General features: G+C 35.8%; 3 protein-coding genes and 1 long non-coding RNA gene across 4 annotated transcripts; 1 reads left to right on the forward strand and 3 right to left on the reverse strand.

Moving 5' to 3' along the window:
- Positions 1 to 221: 221 nt before the first annotated feature.
- Positions 222 to 1,742, reverse strand: LOC127119636 (zinc finger BED domain-containing protein DAYSLEEPER). The gene is made up of 3 exons (XM_051049908.1): positions 1,419 to 1,742; positions 490 to 826; positions 222 to 381 (listed from the first exon to the last, which is right to left on the reverse strand). The coding sequence occupies exons 1-2, from the start codon at positions 1,725 to 1,727 to the stop codon at positions 695 to 697; spliced, it is 441 nt and encodes a 146-aa protein (XP_050905865.1). The 5' UTR covers positions 1,728 to 1,742; the 3' UTR covers positions 222 to 381; positions 490 to 694.
- A 1,065-nt stretch (positions 1,743 to 2,807) lies between these two features.
- Positions 2,808 to 3,368, reverse strand: LOC127119637 (uncharacterized). The gene is made up of 2 exons (XR_007802900.1): positions 3,224 to 3,368; positions 2,808 to 3,017 (listed from the first exon to the last, which is right to left on the reverse strand). It is a non-coding gene; the product is annotated as an uncharacterized LOC127119637 (long non-coding RNA).
- Positions 3,369 to 4,321: 953 nt separating this feature from the next.
- On the reverse strand, positions 4,322 to 5,083 carry LOC127123369 (formate dehydrogenase, mitochondrial-like). Its single transcript, XM_051053592.1, has one exon. The coding sequence runs from the start codon at positions 5,081 to 5,083 to the stop codon at positions 4,322 to 4,324; it is 762 nt and encodes a 253-aa protein (XP_050909549.1).
- Positions 5,084 to 13,657: 8,574 nt separating this feature from the next.
- On the forward strand, positions 13,658 to 21,090 carry LOC127119638 (protein SRG1). The gene is made up of 5 exons (XM_051049909.1): positions 13,658 to 13,683; positions 19,771 to 19,972; positions 20,091 to 20,341; positions 20,423 to 20,747; positions 20,833 to 21,090. The coding sequence occupies exons 1-5, from the start codon at positions 13,658 to 13,660 to the stop codon at positions 21,088 to 21,090; spliced, it is 1,062 nt and encodes a 353-aa protein (XP_050905866.1).
- Positions 21,091 to 21,661: the final 571 nt, after the last annotated feature.

Consider the following 21,661-nt stretch of genomic DNA (forward strand, 5'->3'; position numbering starts at 1 on the left):
TACACAAACCAGTTCAATTATGTGACTTGCTAATATTTATACACTTGAGTAGGATTTTATGTTCTTTTTCAAACACAAACAACAATATTATTCATCTCAATTCACGAAAAATACTATGTAAACATATCACTGAAAGATATATGTCGATACTCCGGACATTTAACATTCGAAATTGAAGTAAATCAATACAAACATGAACCACATATCACATAAACAAAGACACTAATTCAACCAAAAAAACATGAAAAGATAAATTCAACAACCAGAATAAAGTATATGGCACTAAAATTAGTCTTCCACTTCAATCTTGCAATCCAAATGTATGTTGAGTCATTGTCACCTCAGTATTGCCTTCATCATTAGTGTTGATATCTTCCTCATCTTAAAAACACAATAAATCATACTTAGGTGCAGATGCAACAAAACAATGACATGAGTATATCATAAACATGAACAAATAAAATAAAATAAAATACAAAGTAGTATTACCATTCATATTTTCCGAAAATCCATGCAACCAGCTTCGAGTACAAATCAACATTTGGATGTGTTCAGGAAGAGTAGAACTTCTGTATTTCGTAAGAACACGTCCACCGATACTGAAAGAAGACTCATATGCTACAGTCGTGATAGGAATGCTAAGCACATCGCGTGCCATTATGGAGAGTATCAGAAACTTTTTCTCATTAAACTTTCAATAAAGAAGTACATCAAAATCTTCAGAGTGTTCTTCATTTAGCTCCAGTAATTCATCGTCAAAGTATATATCTAATTCATTCTTTCCAAGAACAAACCTACTCTCAATCGAGTTCCATGTTTTAAAATCCTGCGATATATATAAATAGTTAGGACATATTTTACTCTCAATATTCACAGAAACAACATAACATAATTTTAAACAATATTTAGATAAATACATTTCATTTCTATCTATGTAAGTTCTTAATGTTGCTATGTTTCTATGTTAGATAAAGACCAACCTATTTTTTTCTAATCATTTAACAACATTGAATATTTTTTTTACAACTAATTAAATAATATCATTGAAATAATTGAAATATGTTGCTATGTTTCTATGTTAGATAACTCACATTCAACTTTCGATTAAGTTACTAATGATTACAGTAACTCGAAAAAGAACCAAATACACTGTCTACAATATTATTCAAGCATTTTCTTGTGACCATTATTAGTACTCAACATTCAGAATACACATGTATGCTTTACTAGTAAAGCCACATACAGAGTACAACACAAAGTTTCATGCAATAATCCTTACTAACAATTTCATGCAATGATCCTTCTCTTTTTCTAATACTAATAAAATATAAATAATAGACAACCTAAAATTTTCAAACAAGTATATATATATAAAAGAGGAAATGGGGTGAAATAAATATGTTAACATAAAAACTTACGGTTATAATCTTTGATTTTTTAGCTTTATTCCCCTCTCTAGATAGCTTAGCCAATGTGTTGAACTCATTAGATGGTTGAGAAAGAGAAACACTTTGATTGGTAGAATAACTCACATATTCTTCATAAAGCCCTTTGAATTTATCCATTACATTCTTAAGTTTCCCTTCAGAGGTTGAGGCATCAAGTGTAGTATAGCAAAACTTCAAAAATTTATCCTTCAAGAGTGGATCAAGAATAGCTCCAAATGCTAGCACAATACTATAGTTTTTCCAGTATTTGTCAAATTTCATTTTCATATTATCAGACATATCTTTTATCACCTTATCAATACTTTTTTGATGTTTTTCTAAAATGCACTAGACTTTCCACACTTGCATGAAATACAGATTTGCAGTTGGATAAGATGAACCAGAAATCAAATTGGTAATTTCATAAAAAGGTTCTAAAAACTCACAAATCCTTTCCCCCTTTTCCCATTCCTCATCAGATGGACAATATTTATAGCTTATATCCGCCACCTTATAAAACTCAAAAGCTTTCCTATATTGCAAGGCAATTTCAAGCATCAAATAAGTGCTATTCCATCTAGTAGATACATCAAATCTTAAACCACCGCTAGCATTTATCCCTGCATCCTCGACACAATCTCTGAACTTAAGCATCCTTCCATCAGATCCTTTAATATGCTTGACACTCTCTCTAATTTTATGGAGGGCTTCACTAGCAACTTTTAAACCCTCTTGGACAATTAAGTTGAGTACATGGGCCGAACATCGGATATGAAAAAATTCACCATCACACATCAAATTGCCTTGCACTCGAAGATGAGTTTTCAAGTGGTCTTGCATGTTATCATTGGCAGATGCGTTATCCAGTGTAATAGTAAATATTTTCTTATCTATTCCCCATTGCTTTAAGCAATCAAATAAAGTAGCTTCCAGTGCAATACCCGTGTGGGGGGGGGGGGGGGGGGGGGGGGCTTCATTCGAAGAAAGTTAAGAAGACAACTAACTAACTTCCAATTTTCATCAACAAAATGAGCAGTCAAACAGATATAACCCTCACTAGTAGATGCTGTCCAAACATCCGATGTTAGACAAATTTTATTTGGAATCCTACCCATGATTTCCTTAAGCTTAATCCTTTCTTTATCATATATTTTTTCAATATATGACACCATGGTATTTCTAGAGGCCATTTCAACACATGGATTCAAATATTTCACCCAAACTCGAATTTTTTCATACTCGACAAAGCTAAAAGGAAGATCATGTGCAATAATGGCTTCTCCAAGTAATTCACGATGTGTGTTTTGGTTGATTGGGGTTAGGCTTGACGATTCCTCTAGACTAAGAAGGCTCAACTGGAAACTTTTACAAATAAAAACATGACGACTTAGATGTGAAGTTCCATAACTTTGACCAGACTTGGGGTTTTTTCCAATGGCAAAATCAGTACTACAAAAATTGCATGCAGCTCTTTCAACTCCATCTTTTCCTTTGCCGATTTTAGTGAAAATAATCCAAAGTGTTGACAATATTTCCTTATGAGTTTCATCTTGACCTTGTGCATACTCACTCGTATCCATTGACTCCATACTATAACAAAAAGAATGTGTGTTATCATAACACTGTTATGTCATGGTTATATATTAAGAGTCACATTCCAAAAACTAAAACCTCATCATATCCAGTCTCTGTTTAATTAACTGCTTTCAAAACCTCAAATAAAACAGCAATATTGCTGCAACAATTTGATATGCTTTTGTGAGCTGGGAATTGAAAAACAGAAAAGCAGGACTAACCTCTATATTAAGGAATATCTTTTTGCTGAGCAAACTCTCAATGGCCTGGAACACAACATAAGCTCATAAGTACATGAGAGTTCCATATAATATTCAGTGCAAATTTAATTACATGTATAGATTTTCATTTCATAACAGAAGAGGCACGCAACAAGTATTACAATGCAAACCATTAGTTCATAACAACATAAGGACATGGCATAGCAGATCATCACCAAAGTAGTCCATGAAGGCATTAACTTCATCACAAATCAATAACAGAAGTAGCAAACCTGACTTCATCACAAATCAATAACAGAAGTAGCAAACCTGACTTCATCTCATAATACAATTAATAGAACTTGCTGAGTACTAACTTGTAACATATTTAACAAGTAACTAACAAACAAGGCATAACAGGCAGTATGTTATTCACATCACAACATAGCAGCAGGGTCATTAAGACATTAGTAATAACTACCCTAAGTGATATTCACCCTAACTTTCAGTTTTCAGTTAAATGTAGAACCGAACCTAACAAGCTAGTAGTTCATATTTGAATGAACCCACTAACAGATCCAAGTTTTTCAAGCTGAGTCATAACTGACTATTTTTCTAATTGATTTCTAACTGGAGTTTTAACAGAAAACAACATTTTCATGGCTCATGTTAACAATTCGGATTTCATCTAATTACACATTAATAAGAACTTAATATTCAGTCTAACAACAAGTTTTTCCAGTTAATTAACAACTCACGATTTTCAGATAACTAACAAATCCAAATAACAAATTTCCTGACTAATTTTTAGATTCACAACTAAACCATTCACATAAACTTAACGCACCAGAACTTATTCGACTTGGTCCTGCGCGTGCACTGGCTTAATCTTGATTTCAATTCTTCGCTCACCGGCTTCGAAGAAGACAATTTTAAGCGTATTGATGCTTGCCATCATCTTGGAGACATTGTTCATGATCTGGTAACGTCACTTAGTAGGGTGATTACATACACACAGGTTGGAGAGATGTTATGAACTGCACCTTAAGGTTGTACAAGCTGGGTTATCTTCATACTCGTATCGCAAATTTATACATGTAATTAAATTTTCACTGAATATTATATGGATCTGCTATCTAAGGTTGCAAATCCCTCTAACCATCTCTCTGTATCTGGTAACTTTGTTGGAGCAATTACATCGCACTTTGGAAGCATTGTATCGAGGTCCTCTTCAAACTTAGCTCCAATTTCTTTCTCCAATTCAGGCTCCATCTTAAGTCTAACATGATATAAAAGGTTACAGTTAAAAGGTTTCAGCCTTTGGAGTAAAAGCTTCCCGATTCGTCCAGCACCCACCGTTCCTATCGTCTTTCCTTCAAGATCATAGGCTCTATGTGCAATGCCAGCAACATCCCATTCTCCTGTAATAGACTGATGGTAACCAGGCACAAAATTCCTCACCAGAATGAGAATTCTCATGAGCTCATCCTCAGCAACAGATACTGTGTTGCTTCCTGTGACCTCTGCGACGGTTAAACCAGCAGCAGCCGTAACATTGAGATCAATGTGATCAGAACCAATTCCGGCAGTCAAAAGTAGCTCTAAATTCTTAGCTTTCTTAACTCTTTCAGCAGTAACATAGGCATGGTGAAATGGTGTAGATATCAGAACATGAAGATCAGGAGTGGTAGTTTGTGTTTTAAATTTTGTTAAAAATGCTCTACTCAGATCAAACAATTTCATATTCATCAAACTGGTCCAATTACTAGGCACTACGCCATTGATATGATTACCCTCCAATCTGATATCAACTAAAGAACCTAAATTTGCAACAGAATGACTCAAAGTACCACTAAGATTAAAACACGACAAATTAATCATCGAAACTTTACCATCAGAATTGCATTTTAATCAAATTTATATCATGTATAAAGTTGTTGAGGCATTTCCACAAACAGCTTGTGAGTGTACAAATTAAGCAGTATTATAAACATGTTGATTCAAATGAGATAAAAAATGAAATTTGATATTAAGAAAACTAGAGATTAAAGAGAAATGGAGATAGAAGAGTACCTTTATTTCTGTGATAAAGAAAAGTCGACGGCGGTGTAATTGATTAACGGTGGCGGAAGCTTTGCACAAAACATGAATGGAGTGATAAACTCAAGTCCAAATTTTGGGAATAAAATAAGGCCCCTCAATGGGGCCTAAAAAAATGCATTATATAAAGGGCCTAAAATAAATCTCAATGATATGGGGCTTAATATATCGGGGCTTTAATAGGGCTTAATAATTGGGGCTTTTAAATATAGGGCTTATTTGACAGCTCTAAATACAGTAGCTTACCTAGAAAATTAATACATTAGCTTAGAAAATAATCTTTAATTTTAATTAGAAAATAAAACATTAGTTACTTAATTTAGAAATATATACATAGCCTTAATTTAGAACAAATATTAGTTATTTAGTTAGAAAAATAAATATTAGTATTAATCTAATGAAGATGTTAAAATTAATTTATCTTTTAATTAGTTTCAATGATTATTTAAAATGCTAGAAGTAAAATTAATATGTTAGTTAATTGTTTTTTGATTAATTGGTAAATCTTCTTTTGGTTCATGTAATTAATTAATTAAATCTTTATTTATTTTTAATTCATGGTTTGATTCCCCTTTATTGATTTGATTATTTTATCAAACACACTATGATCAATTAATTAGATTAATGATTTAGGAATTTTAGTTGCTCATTTCAAGGAAAAATTTGCATGCTCCCATAAGATTCCTATTCAATTAATTGATCATAAGTCCCTTGATCACTTGATTCAATTAGATCTTTAAACTTACACATACTTGATCTACTAAGTCAAATTCCAGCCTTTTCCCATTCAAGATCTTGGAGATAGGAGGACATCAAGACTTAATCATGCTGAGCTTTGTTACATTCCTACAAGCACACATTGCTTCATCCTTTTTAAACAAAAAATCTTTTTCTTTTCTTTCAAAACACCCTTTAATTATTATGCTAATTGTGTGCCATGAGCCTTATGCAATATAGAAGAACGAGATGGATTATTCCTACCATTGTTCTGAGTATCTTTGAATACGGGACGTATGCCCCAATTATTCAAAGTATTCGCCTCCATTCATAGACTTTAGTGCAATTTAAATCAAACAACTTTCAACTCCAAATCCACAGACCACACTTCAACAATCCCTATCAACAATACCTTTCTCTCTGGACTAAACTGAAGGAGAATTGCAGTCCAAAATGCAGCGGAAATTAAAATTTCTCCTTTAGAGATCCTTACGAATGGTCATGATCAGTGGTAGAATATTTACCTCTTGTGACGGTTGAAACCTTTGGTGCAGATCTCTTGTGAAGATCAAAACCTTTGATGCAGATCCACGGAGCGATCACAAACGTTGAACGATGACAACGTCTTTACTCAGTCCACACGAACGGATTCCTTCAATCTCAGTGCTAGCTGGTACGGATGAAGGCTTTGAGTGAGTGTGAGAGAGAGAGAGAAAGAAAACGAAAATAATGCAACCGCTATGAATGCTTCTGCACAAGGGTTCTATTTATAGAACCACTTGTGTGGGCTTCAAGCTAAAAAGCCCACTTAAGTGTATTTTGGCCCATATCTTATAATATGCCCAAAATCACTTAAGCCCATGGTACCTTACCATATTTCGTATTCTACTTAAGTACACCGTACCTTACGATGTTCTATAACTCACTTAAGTGCACCGTACCTTACGGTGTTCCTTAGTTACTCTATCTCTCATCAATCCGTCCTTTGTGTGTGACCCTGTAGATTTTCGCGACATTGGCAATTATATTAAATCATGTATTTAACATAATAAACAATGAGCGGTATCTAGCAACACACCACTGCTACCCAAGACACGAAAATGTCATGTGATCTGACAAATCCTTCTGTGATAATACTTATGTGCATAATTACCCTTTTGTCCTTATGTCTATATTGAACACAAGGCATAAACCGTGTCATCCTTGTTCAGTTCAATATTGGGCCCATAGACATTTATCCTGTTACGCAGGATGGACAAATTCCATCTAGTTCACTCATGTCCCTCAGCATGCTTCATGGAGTACCCATCAACTGTCTTTATGGTTGTCCAGTTACGGACAACGTTTGATCAACAATAAAGCACTCGACTCTACATCTAGGGTCCATAGTGGTTTCAGGTCGAAGAGTGGTATACACCATTATCACCATGAGAATAACTTATGACACTTTGTATAACTTTCTATATAGTATTCTCATAGCGGGTCAATCCGGTATAAATATTACTCTTAATATTCATACCTATGTTTAAGACTTGATAACTCCTTATCCATGATCCATGAGATGTGATCATCAGTCTATATACATAATAGTCTTAATGCTCTAATGTTATCCCACTTCACAATAAAGCTCGACTACATATACTTTAAGAATAGTGTCCTTATGTTTAATGTGATCTCATGATTAAGTCATACTTGATACATTAAACGGACTAGCTATTCTAGGGACTTTATTAAACAAACATAATAAAGAAAAAGCCTTTTATTATTAATAAACAATTCGATACAAGTACCAAAAGTATTGGCCTCTAGGGCTTACACCAACAATCTCCCACTATCACTAGAGCCAATCAGGCATACCCCTAATGCCCATAGATCTAGTATGGCCATCATGCTCCTGCTACGCAAGAGGCTTTGTCAGTGGGTCAACAATATTGTCAAGTGTAGGTACTCTGCATATTTTCACATCTCCTCTATCTATTATATCTCAAATGAGGTGATAACGCCTAAGTATGTGTTTGGATCGTTGGTGAGATCTAGGCTCTTTGGCTTGTGCGATAGCACCATTGTTATCACAGTAGAGACCAATGGGATCCACAATGCTAGGAACTATGCCAAGATCACTAATGAATTTTTTGATCCAAACAACTTCCTTTGCTGCACTTGAGGCAGCAATATACTCGACCTCGGTTGTAGAATCAGCAACTGTATCTTGCTTTGAACTCTTCCAGCTCACAGCGCCACCGTTTAAGCAAAACACATAACCAGATTGCGATCTAAAGTCATCCTTATCTGTCTGGAAGCTAGCATCGGTGTATCCAATTACTACCAACTCTTCCTGACTTCCATATATCAAGAATGAGTCCTTAGTCCTTCTTAACTACTTAAGGATAATCTTGACAGCTACCCAGTGAGCATCACCAGGATCAGATTGGTACCTACTCGTTGCACTTAAAGCATACGAGACATCTGGTCGAGTACATAACATGGCATACATAATAGATCCTATTGCAGATGCATATGGAATCTTATTCATGCGATCCCTTTCTTCCTTAGTTGAAGGGGATTGTGTTTTTGATAGACACAGGCCATGTTGCATAGGTATGAATCCTTTCTTGGAATCATGCATATTAAAGCGTCTCAGCACTTTGTCAATGTACGTACTCTGACTTAGGCCAAGCAGTTTTTGTGATCTATCTCTATAGATTTTTATTCCTAATATATAGGCTGCTTCACCTAGGTCCTTCATAGAAAAGCATTTCCCCAACCAAGACTTTACTTGTTGTGGGGTAGGGATATCGTTTCCAATGAGTAATATGTCATCTACATATAATACCAGGAAAACGATCATGCTCCCACTTACCTTCTTGTAGACACAAGGCTCATCTTCGTTCTTGATGAATCCATATTGTTTTACTGTTCCATCAAAATGAAGATTCCAGCTTCTGGAAGCTTGCTTCAATCCATAGATTGATCTTTGTAACTTACATATCTTTTGGGCTTCCTCTGGTATGTCAAATCCTTCAGGCTGTGTCATGTACACATCCTCAAGAAGATTTCCATTAAGGAAAGCAGTTTTGACATCCATCTGCCATATTTCATAATCATGATATGCAGCGATAGCAAGTAAAATCTGAACAGATTTAAGCATTGCAACTGGTGAAAAGGTTTCATCATAGTCAATCCCATGAATTTGTTTATATCCTTTTGCAACCAGCCTTGCCTTATAGGTATGTACCTTACCATCCATGTCAGTCTTCTTTTTGAAGACCCACTTGCATCCTATAGGGTTAATTCCTACAGGAGGCTCTACCAAGGTCCAAACCTGGTTTGTGTACATGGAATCCATTTCTGATTTCATGGCTTCTAGCCACTTCTCAGACTCGGGACCAGTTATGGCCTCTTGGTAGGTCACAGGCTCATCTTGATCCATAAGTAATACATCACCTTGATCAGTTATGAGATATCCATATCTCTCAGGTAGTTGATGTATCCTGCTTGACCTACACTGGTCTTTTTCTACTTGAACAGGTTGCTCTTCCACAACTACTTGTGTTTCCTGCTCTAATTCCTCCATAGGTGTGTCAATGCTTTGTGATTCTTGAATTTCTTCAAGCTCTACTTTCCTCCCACTGATTCTTTTGGAAATAAAATCCTTTTCTAGAAAAACTTCAGTTCGAGCGACAAACACTTTGCCCTCAGAAGGATTGTAGAAGTAGTACCCTTTTGTTTCTTTAGGATACCCCACAAATAAGCATTTGTCAGATTTGGGCTCAAGCTTAGTTGAAATTTGTTGTTTCACATAAACTTCGCAACCCCAAATCTTCATGTAAGAGATATGTGCTTTCTTACCACTCCATATCTCATATGGTGTCTTCTCAACCTTTTTGGATGGAACACGGTTAAGTGTGTAAGCTGCTGTCAATAGTGCATGTCCCCAAAAGGAGTTTGGAAGATCGGCGTGACTCATCATGGATCGGACCATGTCTAACAGGGTTCAATTTCTTCTCTCAGATACACCATTCCATTGGGGTGTTCCAGGAGGAGTAAGTTGGGATAAGATCCCACACTCTTTCAGATGGTCATCAAACTCTAGGCTTAAATACTCACCACCTCGATCTGATCGAAGAGTTTTAATATTCTTACCTAGTTGGTTTTGCACTTCATTCTTGAATTCCTTGAACTTTTCAAAGGACTCTGATTTGTGTTTCATTAAATACACATAACCATATCTACTGAAATCATCAGTGAATGTGATGAAGTACTGAAAACCTCCTCTGGCTGGTATGTTCAGTGGTCCACATACATCAGTATGTATGGGGCCCAAAAGATCATTCGCTCTTTCACATTTTCCTGTGAATGGAGACTTTGTCATCTTTCCAATTAAACAAGATCTGCATGTCTCATATGATTCATAATCAAAAGAGTCCAAGAGTCCATCTTTATGGAGTTTGAAAATGCGTTTCTCATTTATATGGCCTAATCGACAATGCGAAAGGTAAGTTGGATTTAACTCGTTAGGTTTCATCCTTTTAGTATTAATGTTATAAATAGGCATTTCGAGATCAAGGACATATAGTCCATTGCTCATTTGTGCAGTAGCATAGAATATATCATTCAAATAAATTGAGCAACAATTGTTCTTTATTATAAATGAAAAACCAAACTTGTCCAAACAAGAAATAGAAATAATATTCCTGCTAATTGCAGGTACATAATAACAGTTCTCTAACTGAATTATTAAACCACTAGGTAAAGTCAATACATAAGTTCCTACGGCTAAAGCAGCAACCTTTGCTCCATTGCCAACTCGTAGGTCAACTTCACCTTTTGCCAAATCTCTACTTCTTTTTAGCCCCTGCACATTTGTACAAATGTGAGAACCACATCCAATATCTAATACCCATGATGCAGAAGTAGATAAATTTATTTCAATAACAAAAATACCTGAAGTTGAAGTCTCTACTCCATTCTTCGTATCTTCCAGGTACTTTGGGCAGTTTCTCTTCCAGTGTCCGGTCTTACCGTAATGGAAGCAGGTGCCTGCCTTTGCTATGCCTCCAATAGGCTTTAAAGCAGCAACAATGGGTCTGGGTTTGGCAACTTCCTTGCCTCTCCCTTTACCACCCTGCTTGATGGGCCTTTTGTTCTGTCTCTTTCCATTTCTGATCATCAGAATGGACTTCCCTTTTGACTTCAGGTTCTGCTCAGCAGTCTTTAACATGGCTAGCAGTTCAGGAAGAGATTTGTCCATATCATTCATATTGAAATTTAGGACAAATTGACTGAATCTATCTGGCAACAATTGCAAGATCAAATCAGTCGCAAGTTCCCTTCCGAGGGGAAAACCCAACCTTTCAAGGTTTTCCACATACCCAATCATCTTGAGCACATGGGGACTTAGAGGGGCTCCCTCAGCTAACTTGCTTTGAAAAAGGGCTTTTGAAACTTCAAACCTCTCATGCCTTGCTTGCTCTTGATAGAGCATCTTCAGGTGTTCGATCATATCGAATGCTGTCATGTTCTCATGTTGCTTTTGCAATTCTGAGTTCATGGTAGCTAGCATGAGACAAGCAGTTTCATTGGCATCATTGACATGCTTCTTATAAGCATCTCTTTCTGCCTTAGGTGCAGAACTAGGAGGTTCCTCTTCAGGAACAGGTTTCTCCAAGACATACAGCTTTTTATCATGTTTGAGGACAATCCTCAGGTTTCGGTGCCAATCTAGAAAATTTGTCCCAGACAATTTTTCCTTGTCAATGATTGATCGCAAAATGTTGTTAGAGGTGTTTGTTGTCATGGTAATCTACATAAGAATTAATGAAAATATAAGTATCAATGACATATTTAATTAGGCCTTTAATTAAATATGCTCCCACTATTTTACTCAAAACAAATGACCCTCATCACTTGATTCGGAAAATCCCGTTGGAAGATTTTCTAGTGGGTCGAGATCCACATTTCACTTTGTTCTAAGTCCACGTAGGCGGATTACACAAAACTAGGTTATTTAGGTAGGAACTCCTTCCAATTGTATCTAATACAACTCTCGAAAATTTCAGTTGGGTGAATAACTCCTTATTCCAATCCATCATATGGATCATTCCCAACTCTTGCTTCTAAACATATATAATCTTATTATAAATTGTTTAGTTAAGTTTGACCCATTGTTTTAGCAGTTGGATATTACAATTATCCCATCGCACCTTACTAATATAGAACATGCACCTCGCGTAGGCGAAACCTACATTATCCGATACTAGTCTTGATGAGTGCTAAAACTTGGAAAGCATAAACTTAATATTTAATTTGAGGGAATTGTAATTGTTATGATCTCATCGGCTTATTTATCATATAAATCGTCTCTCACATGCATCGACATACATACACATGCATCAACATACATAATGAAACAATTATGGCCCCTAGCGCAATTGTTCTCCCAAGCCAATGAGAGAACCTAAACTAACCTAATAACGATCTAAGCTTCTCCAAGCAAGATCTTCAAGGTTGTCCTCCATTTATATTAAATTCTTCTCTTTCTTCATAACATTGTCCTTATTTGATATTGAATTCTTCTCTTTCTTCATAACATTGTCCTCCTTTGATATTGAATTCTTCTCTTTCTTCATAACATTGTCCTCCTTTGATATTGAATTCTTCTCTTTCTTCATATCATTACATTACAGAAGAAACTCGTTTTACATACGAGGGATTGAGATGAGAAAAGAAGTTACATTAAGAGATTAAAAGGAGAGGCACGACACGCATGTCGTATTTAAAAACCCAAAACAAAATAAAGGATAACTAAGGCCATAACTGATCACCACAAGGCAATAATAATAAACACATTATTATTATTAATTTTAATTCCCTTAATTAATTAAAACCAAATTAAATTTTGGCGACTGATCACATTACGCAGAGTTAGCCAGGAGCAGCGCAGCTTGCGGGGTTGTAGGGGCAACGCCCCTGTCCGAAATTTTTAATGAACAATTCATTTGAAATTGGCGTCGTTTTGCATCAACACAACTCTTGCGCAGTCACAAAACGGAAAAACCCCGAGAATTCTGACTCTGTGGATGTGACGACCGTCACAAGCATGTTACGACCGTCACGTTCAGCTTGTTACGATCGTCACAGGCCCATGACGAACGTCACGCGGCCAAAAAAAAAAACAGAAATGCCTAGAATTCTGGATCTGTGAACGTGACGACCGTCACAAAGCATGTGACGACCGTCACGTCCAGCTTGTTACGATCATCACAAGTCCATGACGATCGTCACACGGCCAAAAACCAGCGCTTTGAAACAGTCAGCAGACATGTTCCAACAAGCCCTCAATTCACATCTCCTTGACGGCACAACCCTTGCGCCATCACTAACCCTAATGCGCCAATTTTAGACCGTCAAACACACCTCGATTGTTGATTCAATATGATTGATCAACAGGTCATTGCTTCACCATACTAATGTCGGATTCCGAAGCAAATGACCATTGATCGCTCAAAGGAAAACAACTATTTAGTGTTTGAATGAACGAAACAGAAACATTATATCATATATACCGTACTTTGCATTAGGATTACTTATATCATATATAAGTTGATCGGTCTCAATTGCGTAACCTATGAACGATCGATGTATCGCTGCTTCACCATACTAATGTCGGTTCCGAAGCATAGTCAACATCAATCATCCAACTCGTACACTTATGATGCCAAATTTAATTACCCGTTTAATTAATTGATTCATTCTGTCTTTTAATCATATTAATACAGAAAATAAACAGTTATCCGATTCATGGTTTCGTAAGTGGCTCTAATACCACTGAAGGAGAATTGCGGTCCAAAACGCAGCGGAAATTAAAATTTCTCCTTTAGAGATCCTTAGGAATGGTCATGATCAGTGATAGAATATTTACCTCTTGTGACGGTTGAAACCTTTGGTGCAGATCTCTTGTGAAGATCAAAACCTTTGATGCAGATCCACGGAGCGATCACGAACGTTGAACGATGACAACATCTCTACTCAGTCCACACGAACGGATTCCTTCAATCTCTGTGCTAGCTGGTACGAATGAAGACTTTGAGTGAGAGAGAGAGAGAGAGAGAGAGAGAGAGAGAGAGAGAGAAAGAAAACGAAAATAATGCAACCGCTATGAATGCTTCTGCACAAGGGTTCTATTTATAGAACCACTTGTGTGGGCTTCAAGCTAAAAAGCCCACTTAAGTGTATTTTGGCCCATATCTTATAATATGCCCAAAATCACTTAAGCCCATGGTACCTTACCATATTTCGTATTCTACTTAAGTACACCATACCTTACGATGTTCTACAACCCACTTAAGTGCACCGTACCTTACGGTGTTCCTTAGTTACTCTATCTCTCATTAATCCGTCCTTTGTGTGTGACCCTGTAGGTTTTCGCGGCATTGACAATTATATTAAATCATGTATTTAACATAATAAACAGTGAGCGGTATCTAGCAACACATCGCTGCTATCCAAGACACGAAAATGTCATGTGATCTGACAAATCCTTTTGTGATAATACTTATGTGCATAATTACCCTTTTGCCCTTATGTCTATATTGAACACAAGGCATAGACCGTGTCATCCTTGTTTAGTTCAATATTGGGCCCATAGACATTTATCCTGTTATGCAGGATGGGAAAATTCCATCTAGTTCACTCATGTCCCTTAGCATGCTTCGTGGAGTACCCATCAACTGTCTTTATGGTTGTCCAGTTACGGACAACGTTTGATCAACAATAAAGCACTCGACTCTACATCTAGGGTCCATAGTGGTTTCAGGTCGAAGAGTGGTATACACCATTATCACCATGAGAATAACTTATGACACTTTACTTTCTATATAGTATTCTCATAGCGGGTCAATCCGGTATAAATATTACTCTTAATATTCATACCTATGTTTAAGACTTGATAACTCCTTATCCATGATCCATGAGATGTGATCATCACTCTATATACATACTAGTCTTAATGCTCTAATGTTATCCCACTTCACAATAAAGCTCGACTACGGATACTTTAAGAATAGTGTCCTTATGTTTAATGTGATCTCATGATTAAGTCATACTTGATACATTAAACGGACTAGCTATTCTAGGGACTTTATTAAACAAACATAATAAAGAAAAAGCCTTTTATTATTAATAAACAATTCGATACAAGTACCAAAAGTATTGGCCTCTAGGGCTTACACCAACATAAACACATTCTCTTTGACATCCATACACTCTATGGGTTAATCACCTCATGGTTAAATACTCATATCTGAATCAATACCCTTCATGCATTGCCATATGGAGCTTCATGCTCTAGCAGCCTTCATGTATTATCCTGTGGAGCCTCATGCTCTGGCAACCATCATGCACTGGCTCGTGGAGCTTCATGCTCTAGAAACCCCTTTTTTTGTAGGTCTTGATCCCTGAATCTAGGAAAAATCCTAAGACCTTGCATTGGTCACACCATCTATTGGTTAACGCCAGACACTTTGTGGTTCAGACACACCTATCATATGGATTCAAACAACAAAAACCTTAGTCCAAACAATACTTTCACCATTTCCAAGCAACATTTAATCATCTCAAAACTCTTTTGCAATTCAAGAAATTATCTCTTTTCTTTTCTCTATTCAAACAACTTTTTCTTTTCTTTTATCACACAAACCTTTTTCAAAATAATTTTCTTTCTTTTTGATAAAATAACTGTTATAATCTGTTTCTTAGCAGTCAGACCAAAAGCTTAGAACATCCGAAAAAGGATCAAAATCAGCTAAGGTCTACACACTTCTAGAATAAGATTATAACTGTTTTCTACAATCAACCAACCACATTCTTATTTTCTACCACGAACTACGGAGCTCTGATTTTCTCATTGCATTCTGAGAATACGTAGGCATGAGGGTTCGAATCCTTAGCGAGCACATTAATTATAAACTTTTCCCCCTTTCGCAAGTAATCTTTAGATAGTAACACCCATTCGCGCAAATAACAATAAAAATGGTCCCCGTTGAGTACAACAGATGTGAGGGGGGGGGGGGATGCTAATACCTTTCCCTTGCATAATCGACTTCCTTACCCGTTTCTCTTCACCTTGGGTTTTATCGATATTTTCCCTTTCCTTCGGGAATAAATAAAGTTCGGTGGCGACTCTGTTGTATCTTCGAGTGTGCGATACACTCAAGTATTTTTTGCGGCGTGACAACTCCAACTGCAATACCATTTGTCTGTTGATAGAGACCAGATGTAGCAACACACCATTCTTTACCCAAACTGCACTAACATTTGTCTGTTGATAGAGACCAGATGTTGCATTATACATGTTGGAACATCGTGTTCCACGTGTTACACCAGACCATCCAAAATAAATCTACTTCAAATAAGTCTTCTTTGTAGAGTAGTTCTTAGACCAAATCTTCCTTGAAGATATAACCAGTCAGATCTTCTTTGACTGAAACAAATCCAAATCTTTTCGAGTTAATTTTGGATTATCAACATAAGATTCTTCTGAAAATCAAGCCTCTGGATCATCTGAAGAAGTCAACACCATAACTCTTTTAAAGGATACCTGAAGATAGTCATAACCTTAAGCATATTTATTAACTGGTTCTGTCAAGCACTTTAGCTAAGCAGCTCTTGCTTAGCATCAACCTCAGATGCTGGAATACATGTTGGCACATCTTATTTCACATGTTGCCTAAAACAAATATTGCTCATATGTTATTTTACCTAATGCATTCAATCCAAAAGGAAAAACATGGATTTTTTAAAATAATTTTTTGTTTCAAAGAAAAAGCTATCAGATGAATAGTTTGACTAAGTTGACAAGGATTATACACAATTTAGAAATGATTTTGAAAACATCAAATATCCCTGATGTGCATACCTCGACCTGTCTTCTTGGTTTGTTTCAGCATAAAGGAAAAAGAGTTGGTCAGATGTTGTAGCAGAGTTGAGTGATCCATAACAACATCATTGTGATATGATGTCTACCACTCTTCGAATTCTTTGGTACAAAAGAAAGACGCTTCAAATTCAAAGGACTCTGATTAATGAATTTTTTGTCATGAGAGTCTAAACACGCTTTGTAGTTTCTATCTGTTTGTGTGGTATTAGCCAAGCATATTTCCTCTTCCTTAGTAAAAAATGATCTGAGCAAGAACTGGCTAAAACCAAATTGTCTAGCCACCAAATTTGGCTGATATCCAACAAGCCCTAGTCCAGCTTTCTCCATTGAAATTCTAGTCGACATAACAATAGGTTTAAAGAAATCTACTCAAATGTCGAGAACCTCATATTGGTTTTCAGGTGAAGAAATTGGAAATCCTCTTCTGAACCAATCTGGTCTATATTTTCGATCAACGAATGGTGCCGTAGGAGAAACAAATGTGGCACAACCCGCATACATAAAGAAATATTTTCTAAAGGCTTATTTAGTCGATAGGTTAGAATCTTATAGAGTTAATGAAGCAAGTCAAGTACCTTTGACCTTTCTTGCTAAACCAGATGGAACAATAACATTTAGAGAAAGTTCAAAAGTGGCATTAAGTCAGAGTTACAAGAAATATATAGAGCCAGAAATCAGGAGATTTTCGTCAGAACTAGAAATATTTTTTAGTTCAAGGGAGGAAACTCCTAAGGATTCATAAAGACTACCCATGACTAATCTTCTAAGACATATATTGTACCCCTCATGAAGCTGGGTTGTTAGAGGTATGAACTTCTTGGCTAGTTGGAGAGACTTAGAACAAAAAATGAAGTGACACAACTAGAGGGCGATGAAGGCTATATGCTCGTAGTTAGAGACTTATTCAGTTTGGTTATAATGGTCTTTAATATATGCGTTGAAGCTAGGATGGTCGAAGGTAAAACTAGGTTTGATTTTGTTCTTGAGGGTGAGGTCAAAAGTTTCTGCTATTGGTCGAAGACCAATGATGCTAGCAATGTAGAAAAGTGTGAGAGTTATCATCCCACAAGGAAGATGAAATGTGTTAGGCTAACCTTCCCATAAATAAAGGGCAGATATAAGCATGTTGGCATTATACCTTGGTCCAATTCTTGATAGTTGAATCAAGTCAAAGATGCCTTGATTTTTTTCCAGATATCCCCTTTCTTCTTTTCCACTCTATTAAGCCAATTGATTTGAGCATGATTATGGTGGAAGGAGAAGAACAAAATACACAATGGGGTTGCTCTATGAACCCCAAATCAAAGCTCCCGTCCTCAAGTGCACGAGGTTTACAATAAGGTAAAATAAGGGAAGAAGCCTTCTAGTTTATTAGCCTTCATAGATGATTTGGGTAAAGGACCCACAAATGTATGATCTTACCTACAATGGAGAAGGGAATAAATACATGGGAAGCCCAAATGAAGGATTTTTCCTTCTTTGTTGGTGGTTCCATAACGTAAGTGCGGTTATTAGAGTACATAAGACCTTGAATATCAACAATTGAAAGGATTGGAAGTTGTTTTTCTATGCCAGAAGAGGAAGCCATTTTTCTAGAACTCAAGGAGAAGAAAAGGTTATGAAGAATGTTGCATAACATGAAAATTTTAGGGTTCAAGAAAAAGTTACGTTGTGAAACGGAAGGAAGAAGAGAAAAATAAGTTATTAAGCTGTTGAAATGAGACTCTTCGATTTTCTCTCAGTAATTAAAACATTGGTCTTTTGATTTTTTTAACTTGAATAATTACTAATTAATGATTTTTATTTTATTTAATGCACTTGATTTTTGTGGTCCATAATGACCTTGGAAATCGGAGCCATGATGGCCGACACTTGCATTGCAAACGTGGCGGCTAGGTAGAGGTAGCCATGATGATGATGATGACATATGCAAAATGGCTTGAATAGTGCTAAGAGTTTTACTAAAAAACACCATTTCTCTGCCATATTTTAAATATGATCGAAAATGACATTTTTTTAGGGGGCATTTATTAGCCTGAAGTTTTTTGTTCAACCTTTTGACATGAACATGTGATATGAGATGTATATAAATGCTAAGTGCATATAGTTAAGTCTTGATTTTGATACCAAGGGAACTTGTCACAAATTCGACAAATAGACTTTTCGACATATATGGTTGGGTGACTTTAGGGATTTTTTTTTACAACAGTGACGGTTTGAAGCAGTTCGAGAATCAAAGACACGTGGAGACCCATCAAATGACAAAAACAAACGTATCGGGATACATGTCGAATGCTGGAAAGATAATTGTTATCGATAGTTATTGATGTACATAATATATAAATAGATTTCGTTTATGTAATGAGGATTCACATTTCATTTTATTCTCTTTAGAATTCATAAATCCAAATTACAGAGATAAAGAATTTGTGAGAAATATATAAATTTGCGTCTCACTCTTAATTCAAACATTCTCTACTCAATTGCTTTATTATATTTCTTTATTTACTTTATCTTTTTAAGAACTTATGTATTTACTTCTTTGAACTTTTATCCAATTGATCTAAATTCAAACATACAACATTTTAGCACTATTGCAATTTTCTCATATGATTTGTATAAATTGTCCTTTTTCATTTTTTAAATCTGATCCTTCCAATAAACTAAAACTCAGTGATTTGTTTATAAAAAAACACTAATAAATACACTGCTACCCAACCCTCGATCCACCGGACTCCAGGGGACCTCCTTTGTAGACAGACTACTTCACAGGCCTGCTGACGGGCCTTCGGCTCTACCACACTCCCGCTCAGAGACCTTCTGTTCAAGAGTTAGTAAAGCAAACCATTACTAATGTTCCAGAACAATATGTTCAATCAAATCAAGACCCTATTGTTCTATCTAACACAAATTCTTTACCACAAGTTCCTGTCATCGACCTGCATAAATTGTTGTCTGATGATACAACTGAGTTACAAAAGCTCCACCATGCTTGCAGAGAATGGGGTTTCTTCCAGGTTTTCCTTGGTTTTTTCTTATTCTCATATATTTTTACTCTATTATATAAATATTACACATGCTTAGTTAATTTCCATAAATCATTTTTCTCAGAACTAATATGGAAACTAATTGCAGCTGATTAACCACGGAGTCAACACTTCACTTGTTGAAAACATGAAGATAGATGTTGAACAATTTTTCAACCTTCCAATGGAAGAGAAGAAAAAGAAATTTTCGCAAACACCGAATGATATACAAGGGTTTGGTCAGTTGTTTGTTGTATCTGATGAACAAAAGCTAGATTGGGCAGACATGTTCTATATTAACACTTTGCCTTTAGACTCAAGGCATCCAGATCTAATTCCCAACATTCCCGAACCATTCAGGTTTTTTCAGTCTCTTCACGTTTGTGCTACCTTGATTAGAAATTATAGTTAATCAAAACAAATTCTGTTGTTTCATTGCAGAGATCATCTAGAGATATATTGTTTAGAACTGAAAAACATAGTTGTTACAATGATTGGTCTTATGGAGAAAGCCCTTAAGATTAAATCCAACGAGTTAGTAGAGTTATTCGAAGATGTTTCTCAAGGAATGAGGATGAATTACTACCCTCCATGTCCTCAACCAGAAAATGTTATTGGAATATATCCGCATTCCGATCTCGGAGCCTTAACGATACTTCTCCAAGCTAATGAGATCGAAGGCCTTCAAATAAAAAAAGATGGACAGTGGATTCCAATTCAACCTCTCCCTAATGCTTTTGTCTGCAACATCGGAGACATGTTAGAGGTAATAATAGCCATTCGTATCAAGAATCAAGACATGTTTTCGTAACATACATAAATTTAGTGTTTATATTTTACATTTTTGGCAGATCATTACGAATGGAATTTACCGAAGCATCGAGCATCGAGCGATAGTGAATTCAAAGGAGAGGATCACTATTGCTACATTTCATAGGCTTAATATGAGAAGAGTTATAGGTCCAACACCAAGCCTTATTTCTGCTGAAAGACCTGCATTGTTCAAGACAATTGGTGTGGCTGATTTCATTAATGGATACCTGTCACGCAAGCTAGAAGGGAAATCATATTTGGATGTTGTAAGAATTGAAAATGAGATTGGTAAATAACTTAAGTGTAAAGGATTTGCTTAATAGAATATTAAAATGCAGAAAGGTACAAAGAAAAGTAATGGAACAAACTGAGATAATGTGCAACAGTTGTGACAATGGATATGTATCTACTCACTGTTTAAAGTTTCATGCCTGGAACATCGAATATGTATAAATAAATTTTTGTTCTCTACTATTTGCATATGATGTTGATGAAAAAGTTACTATAGTGTGGCTTTAAGCAAATATTTTTGTATTGATCTTGCGGAAAAAAAAGTTATGCAGAAGAGTTTAAGGGTAATGCATTGTATGTAAGTTAATTTTATATAAATGTTTAATTAAAATATTTAAACTTGTCAAATTATTATATTAATATTTTAAAAATAAAAGAATGATTTGACGGGATAAATATCTTTTATTAATTAACAATGTAATTTTCCGCTATCGAGATGAATGTTTTTTTTTTCCAGGTATCAATGAAAGTTAATATATAAAGATTTTGGATTGCCAATAAATTTAAATTTTGGCATATTAACGGGTAGTTTGGAATCTTTCTGATTGACATTTTTCTAAGAATTTCATAAATTTT

This window comes from Lathyrus oleraceus, chromosome 2 (assembly GCF_024323335.1).
Source record: "Lathyrus oleraceus cultivar Zhongwan6 chromosome 2, CAAS_Psat_ZW6_1.0, whole genome shotgun sequence".
NCBI lineage: Eukaryota > Viridiplantae > Streptophyta > Magnoliopsida > Fabales > Fabaceae > Lathyrus > Lathyrus oleraceus.